Source organism: Rhinichthys klamathensis, unplaced genomic scaffold (genome assembly GCF_029890125.1).
Source record: "Rhinichthys klamathensis goyatoka isolate OS25496 unplaced genomic scaffold, OSU_Roscu_1.1 h1tg000076l_1, whole genome shotgun sequence".
Taxonomy (NCBI): domain Eukaryota; kingdom Metazoa; phylum Chordata; class Actinopteri; order Cypriniformes; family Leuciscidae; genus Rhinichthys; species Rhinichthys klamathensis.
Genome location: NW_026606618.1, coordinates 3216451 through 3223975, shown reverse-complemented (window position 1 = coordinate 3223975; position 7525 = coordinate 3216451). Strand labels below are relative to the sequence as shown.

General features: G+C 36.8%; 1 protein-coding gene across 1 annotated transcript; it reads left to right on the top strand.

The window, feature by feature from the left end:
* The first annotated feature begins 1018 nt into the window (after nt 1–1018).
* On the top strand, nt 1019–7008 carry ndufa9a (NADH:ubiquinone oxidoreductase subunit A9a). The gene is made up of 11 exons (XM_056250988.1): nt 1019–1105; nt 2160–2330; nt 2436–2533; nt 2619–2710; nt 3258–3399; nt 3831–3933; nt 4903–4973; nt 5983–6059; nt 6170–6265; nt 6589–6655; nt 6738–7008. The coding sequence occupies exons 1-11, from the start codon at nt 1051–1053 to the stop codon at nt 6906–6908; spliced, it is 1143 nt and encodes a 380-aa protein (XP_056106963.1). The 5' UTR covers nt 1019–1050; the 3' UTR covers nt 6909–7008.
* Nucleotides 7009–7525: the final 517 nt, after the last annotated feature.

Genomic DNA, 7525 nt, shown 5'->3' with positions numbered 1-7525 from the left:
TCCAAGTAAGTTTATTTGAGTACTGCAGGGCTGCCAACTTTTGAGTTCAGCTTAGAGTGAGATTCTGGGGGGCGGGGCTTGGGTTATGGTGGAGGGGCTTATTGAGGGGCGTGGCTTGGTGTGGGGAAAAATACAAACACAAAATCCTTGCATTAGCAGAAGTGTATTAAGTATATATTGATTGTCAAAGTATTTGGTATCTGTACAGAATTTCTTGGGAGATTTACATTACATTTAATTTTACATTTAACATTTTAATTGACATTCTGTTCTTAGAAAACAATAATTAACATTAACTACTAGGCATGTCCAGATATTTGTCTTCTGGAAATGCTTTTGTACTGTTTTTTATGATAAAGTTATGTAAAATAACTGCTCAGTGCTGCAAAACAAACAACTCTGCTAATGCTAACTTAATTCTATATAAACTATATAACAGGCCTATTAGTTACTAGCCTAAACTGGATGGAGACAAGGAGCGCCCTGTAACTCACTGACCTGCCTGCGTTCACAATTCACACGGTGCAGATGGGAGGGAGAACGGCTGACTACACAGTTTATGGGAATAAATTGTGTAGGCTATTTCCCTCTCAATTGTCACACTCTGTCCAACTCTGCCCATATGTGGAGTCTTATCGTCACCACCATAGACTGTAAAAAAAAAATAGGTCACCACAATTATGTATTGTAGCCTATTATAGACAAGGCACTTACAGAATTAAGCTATAAAACGTTGAAACAAAATAAGTACTAAAAATAACTATGACATATTTTATATGTATCCTTTATAGGTTTAACGTTAACGTTACCTCTAAGGTAAACAACTTGTAATGCCAATACAAATGTGGGAAGAATCCTTTATATTAGCGTCCGAAGCTTTCTGTTTTCCTATTTTAATATATTTATAGCTTAGTTTTTGCTGCTTTGACGTACTTAAAATGATAAAAGAAAAGAAAATGCTTTCTACATGTTCTTATCCCCAAAATGTCAGTTTTTCGTTTTGCGTTTGACCCTCCTCAGCTTCCGTCCTCTGCGCTGACGTCCAGAATCATGGCGGCTGTCACTCTGCTTTGCCGTCCTGCCGGTGTCCTTCCCAAGCTTTCAGGTAAGCTCACCGTTAGATTACTTTACCATACAGACAGTGTGACTGTATATAACACCGTTATGGCTGAGGCTGTTAACAGGACGAATAATATAGCGATTAGATGATGTTTAAAGGAAATCTTTGTCTTTTGTTTTGTGACCCCGGCTGAAGACATCAGGCCTCGTTTATGCACTAGAACAGCAGTATACAGTGTAAATACGCTACTCTGTCATTCAAAACTATAAAAACGAGTCGTTTTATTGCAGGACTTTAATTTGATCATTTTCAGCTTGCAGTTGTCGCATGCAGTGTAGCATAATCCGCGAGTATGTCTCGAAACATAGTTAGCTCCCTACCTAACGTTAGAGATGGTGTTTATTTACATCACAGCCGCACATAAGATGGCCGCAATGCGTCTTTTATTATTTTCTATAACTTTATTCTTTCTGCAACAGTATGATATTGGAGAAATGTGGAGCTCATACTTCAGGAGCGAAAAAAATACCTAAATTTTATTCAGAGGCCCAAACTGAGCAAATATATGCAGTCTGATACATTTATACTGACAAAAAATAAGATGAATTATTATATCTTGTAATGTAAGTAATACAAATGCTATACTATAGCATACTACTTCCACAAAATGTATATATCAACTGCCATTCTGTATCTCCCAACAATGTCTTAGTAAGATAATATTTAAATGCTTGGTTATATTATCAAAACTCTGTAGTTAATAAAAGTTATTCTTGCATAACTTACTTTATAAAAGTCAGTAATGATTTCACAGGAAAAAGTCACATTGACCTGAAGGTGGACACTTTTAGAATTACACTAAAAGGCGTTTTACTTGCTATAAAAGTAAAAGCTATCAATCAGGTGACAAAAAGCATGTAGTAGATTGTGTACAACAGGTTTTCCAGCAAAGTTTTGATCATGTTGATAATGTTTATGTTATACAGTAGACTTATTGGGTTATAGGGTTTCATCTGTGTATTTGAATTATTTCAATAAACATTTTATGTCTCTATTATTTTAATAGACATTTGTTTTGGTATGGTTCTCTGTCCGTCAGGCACCTGTTCTCCAGTGTTGCTGGCGGCTGGGCCTGTGACTGTTCAGCACAGGAAGATCCATCATGCCGTGGTGCCGAAAGGAAAAGGAGGCCGCTCGTCCTCCAGTGGAATATCTGCGACAGTGTTTGGAGCCACTGGATTTCTTGGGAGATATGTTGTCAACCGACTCGGTGAGTCCACATATCGTTCATCGTAAAAGCCAGAATGAACCTCATTCACTTACAAGCCTTCCATTGTCGTTTATTCGTTTGAAAAGATGTTGGGGTTTGTTTTAGGACGTATGGGCTCCCAGATCGTGATTCCTCACCGATGTGACCAGTACGATCTTATGTACCTCAGACCTATGGGCGATCTCGGCCAGATCATCTTTATGGTAAGTACACCCATAACCATGTGAGTTATTTCTAGAGGAAGAGTTTTCTTTCTAATGAAAGTGGGCTAAGCTTATGCTTTTACAGGAATGGGATGCAAGAGATAAGGAATCGATCAAAAGAGCGATCGCTCACTCCAACGTGGTGATCAACCTTGTGGGAAGAGAGTGGGAGACCAGGTACTGTAAAATAAGGCTATGCGATTTGGGGGGGAAATCTAATTGCCCAATTTTTTACATTTTTTTGTGATAAATATTGTGATTGTGACTTAAAAAGGTTTGTTGGACTGTATAATTTGGCCAAAATGTTTTGATTATATATCAATATGTCTATATAATAATAATAAAATATTACTGCAACACTATAAAAACTATATAAAATTAATAAATAAAAACAAAGCAATATGACTTAATATTTCACTGTAAAATTAAATAGAGTATTTTAAAAAAAATACAATACTAATAATATTTATGGATGTCTTCAAATGTTCTTTATTCTCAAATGTTAAACCATGAAACTTTTATTTTGATGGAAAAACGGCAGGTAGCCACTAAAGCTTCTCTTTTTACAGTTTAGAGTTTTTCTATATCTCAAAATCAAATATTCATCAGCCACTTCTATTAAACTAGATTCTGCCTAAGCTAAGTGAAATTCTAACTTAGATACTGTTCTACAGATATATTTATATAGATTGTTTCTGTAAAATATTTGATCTCTCTGTTAAAGGAACTACAAGTTTGAAGATATCTTCGTCTCCATCCCCCAGCAGATGGCGAGGGCAGCTCGTGAAGCCGGAATTAAAAAATTTATCCATATGTCCCACCTTAACGCAGATATTCGCAGCCCCTCCAAGTATCTAAGGAATAAGGTAACGGTAACATCCCTATTCAAAAACCATGTGTGTGCATAGAGTTAAAGTCAACCCGCTTTGTATTGTTACAATGTCGGTAGTACCGTACATGTATATGAACTATGTTACATTTATTTTAATACATGTAATCAATTACTACCCAGCAGTGCCCAGTGCATTATGGTTATTGACGTTTTCTTACCTATTTGGTAAAAGGGAAGACATTAGCTTGATTTCTGAAATGACTTTCTGTTTCTCCACTGAAAAAACCTATGCAGAAAATCATCTCAAGCAATAACCATAATGCTATTTATGCTGCTAATATAGGTCAATCTTTCTGAAGTCATTTGTAATGCATTCTACAAATTTAAAGCATGATTGAATGATAAAGTATGATGATTGCACTGTTCTCGTGTCATAACTGGTTGTAATGAGTTCTACTCTTGCAGGCTGTAGGAGAGGCAGCGGTGCGGGAAGAGTTCCCTGATGCCGTCATTATGAAACCCTCGGAGTGCTTTGGAAGAGAAGATAGATTCTTAAACCACTTTGCTAGTAGGTATCTGACTGCATCCTGAAAACGGTTACTGATTGAAACAATTTAATATTTGCCTTCATTTTATGTGGTATATCTGTCTGAAAGAGACAGTTCACCCAAAAATGAGAGTTCTGTTATTTTGCACAGCTCTGTTATCAATAAACTGAATATAAAAGTTAGCACAATTTGCTTTCCCCAGTCTGTTTTCATCCAATTGGCCTTTTACAAATAAAGTGTACATTTTTTTTTATAAAAAAAACAAAAAACAAAAAAACCTTGAGCCATTTCCATGCATAATTTTGTGTATATTGCAAATTCTGCATCATTCGCATTCCCAGATATCACCAAATCTTTGTGGAATGGAGAAAGTAATGAGACAGTTGAAACCACTGGCTATTCTAAATGAATTCACAATGCAGTTTTACTTTTTTCATCTTCAGCACAAAATGTGTAAAAAAAAAAATTAATTTGCAACTTAAATTGGCAAAATTACAGTTTATAATTTTAATCCCTGCTAAGAAAAAAATCACAGAAAATACTTGTTTCATTCGATTGTATATACAACGGGAAGGTCATGAGACCATATAAATATTGTTTTTCAAAATTTAGATTCCACTGTATTTGAAGTTTGAATAGATTTAATGCACTCTTGAACATTACAGTGAAAAAGCGATTAAATGGAAGTAACATAGATGCATTTGTAGTTCTGTCACGTGATCACATTTATTTGTGTTAAAACTCTTTTTCTCTACAAAAACATTTGAAGTAGCGACATTGAGTTAAAGTTAAGCAAAAAAATGCTTGCAAAATTGTATAGATGAATACCATTTCCATCAGCTATTGGTGAATATTTTGAAACTTGGCTTTTAATTCACCCTCATTTTGTTCCAAACCAGACATTCTATTTTCTGACTAATACAAATAGCAAATTTGTACCCAACCTTGTTTTGTTGAATCCATAATATTTCCTTTAATTGTCTGTTTAGACATGCGTTGGTTTGGCAAAGCTGTACCTCTAATTGGAATGGGCAAGAAGACAGTCAAGCAGCCTGTTCATGTAAGTATCAAACTAGAACACAAGAATCTTATTTAAACTGCACCTATTATGCCTTTTCAGATATTACCTTCCATGTAGTGTGTAATATAGCTGTTTGTGAATGTGAAAAGTCTGCAAAGTTTTAAAATATCAGTGCACAAAGTTATTGTCTCCCAAAAGAAAGAACCGATTCTGAACTGCCTGAAATGAGGCTTATTCCAGTCTTACTTCCTGTTCCTGCACAAACCTACGAAGGTTTGTAACACATTTGTATGATGCCAGCCTATGACCTTCATTGGCTGCCCTTGAACAACGTCTATTTTGACTCGCACTCAAACACTGTAGTTGTAGGCCTGGAAGTTTGGTTTGTGTTGTTGAAATGTCGAGATGACTTTGCACTTTGCATGTACTTCCAAGGTATGAGGAATCAAATTGATATGGTAAAACCGGCAGCATCATTACTGTTCGTATCGCTGTCGAAATTCAGATATGGTAGTGTCTGAACCAATCAAAGCAGAGCAGGCTCTCAAAAAGGAGGGGTTTAGAGAGACTGAATAATTTATCAAAATATTTGAGTTTTTCGAACTTGGATGCATGTAAGCCTGACCTTCAAAACAAAATTAGAAACCTTTAAGGCTGATTTATACTTCTGCGTCGGAGCTACGCCGGAGCCTCTACGCTGTAGACTACGCGTTGGTTTTAATTTATACTTCTGCGTCGTTGTCCGCGTCGATGCACGCAGAGGGAGCATGTGAAACCCGAGGGAGCGGTTCTAGCAGACCAATCACAGCGCTTGCGTCCGTGTAGAATTGACGCGTTGTTACACTTTTTGGAGAGGTGCACGTCAGGTTACGCCGAAGGTTACGCGCGCTACACACAGCATACGATGTAGCTACGGCGGGACGTCGACGCAGAAGTATAAATTGGGCTTTAGAGTAGCATAATAGGGGCACTTTAAATTGACATGGTCATGTTCTCTTGTTATTTGAGATTAAATATTAAATATTTCACCCTTGTTTACTTTTTAAAGGTGGTGGATGTGGCCAAAGCCATTGTCAATGCCATGAAAGACCTCGATGCTAATGGGAAAACGTATGCATTAGTTGGGTAAGAAACAGCCCCATTTCTCCTTCACTGCCTTCAAATTTTTCAAAAAAATGATGCATTTCCATTCTATGATTTATTATATCTGAAAACTTGAATCTCTTGCTCCACAGGCCCAACCGGTATCTACTGCATGACCTGGTAGAGTATGTGTACGCACTGGCACACAGACCATTTTTGGCTTATCCCTTGCCTCGTCCTCTCTATCAGTAAGCATCTCCTAAAAAATCACTACATATTACTCTTCTTAAAGGGATAGTTCACCCGAAAATGAAAATTCTGGCATCAATTACTCGCCCTCATGTCATTTCAAACCCATAAGACTTCAGAGCACAAATGTCCCTCCATTGAAAGTTTTTTCACCCAAAACTCTGATGCTTTAAAATCTTCATAAACAGATTGTAAAAGAAATCCAAATGAATCAAGTGGTTTAATCCAATTACTATATTTGTGTGCTTTAGAGTGATCCCTTTAACCTTTACAGATGTTTCCTTTGGCAGCCTCATATTCACTTTGTGTTCTCTGGTTTTAGCCTTATCGCAAGCTTTTTTGAGATGAACCCTTTCGAGCCCTGGACAACCCGTGATAAAGTCGACCGGGTATGTGTGTCAGAGCATTACAACATAATATATTTAGATTATTATAAAGAACTTACCAAGTAATCTAAACCCTCATTTGTAGTTCCACACAACGGACATGAAGTGCTCCGACCTCCCAGGACTGGAAGACTTGGGCATTATACCTTCCTCCATCGAGCAGAAGGCCATCGAAACCTTGCGTCGCCATCGCCGTTATCGTTATCTGGATGCTGAGCTCGGAGAGACCAAGCCCGCCAAAACAGTCAGCTTTTAAGCATGCGTTGGTCGCTCCTGTGTCCAGTCAGCTCTCTGCTGGTCCTCACGTTGTCTAGTTTGACTTTTGTCTGTACATAAATAAAGATAATCAACCTATAGCTTTGGCTCTTGTTTTTTTCTTGAGGGGAGTGAGATGCATTTTCGTATATTTGCCTTACGTAGAACGCATTACAGATGGGAGGGATGTGATTATAAAAAACGTGAAAAGTTTTATGAATTTTTTTATTTATACTTAATATTCAATGTTTTAAAAATGACTTGTGATCTTGCTTAAATTATTGTAGGTGATTTACTTCAATAGAAATTAGCATTGATCACTTGACTGAGGTTAGCTTAATCATAGCTCATTAGAATGATTTCTGAAGGATCATGTGACACTGAAGACTGGAGTAATGATGCTGTAAATTCAGCTTTGCATGATCACAGGAATAAACATTTTAAAATAATTATTTTCAATTGTCCTAACATTTCAGTTACTTTTTTTATACTTCTAACAATTTTGTTATGAAATAAAAGCAGCCTTGGTGAGCATATATGACTCCCTATATCATGTCAGACACTAACCCAGTGTCTCTGCAAGAACTTTGACCAGCAATAATAAATCAGCAGTAACAT

Coding starts and splice junctions, on each gene's coding strand:
- ndufa9a (XM_056250988.1), top strand. CDS start 1,051: ATGGCGGCTGTCACTCTGCTTTGCCGTCCTGCCGGTGTCCTTCCCAAG. Junction 1,106..2,159: donor TGTCCTTCCCAAGCTTTCAG/GTAAGCTCACCG, acceptor TCTGTCCGTCAG/GCACCTGTTCTCCAGTGTTG. Junction 2,331..2,435: donor ATATGTTGTCAACCGACTCG/GTGAGTCCACAT, acceptor GGTTTGTTTTAG/GACGTATGGGCTCCCAGATC.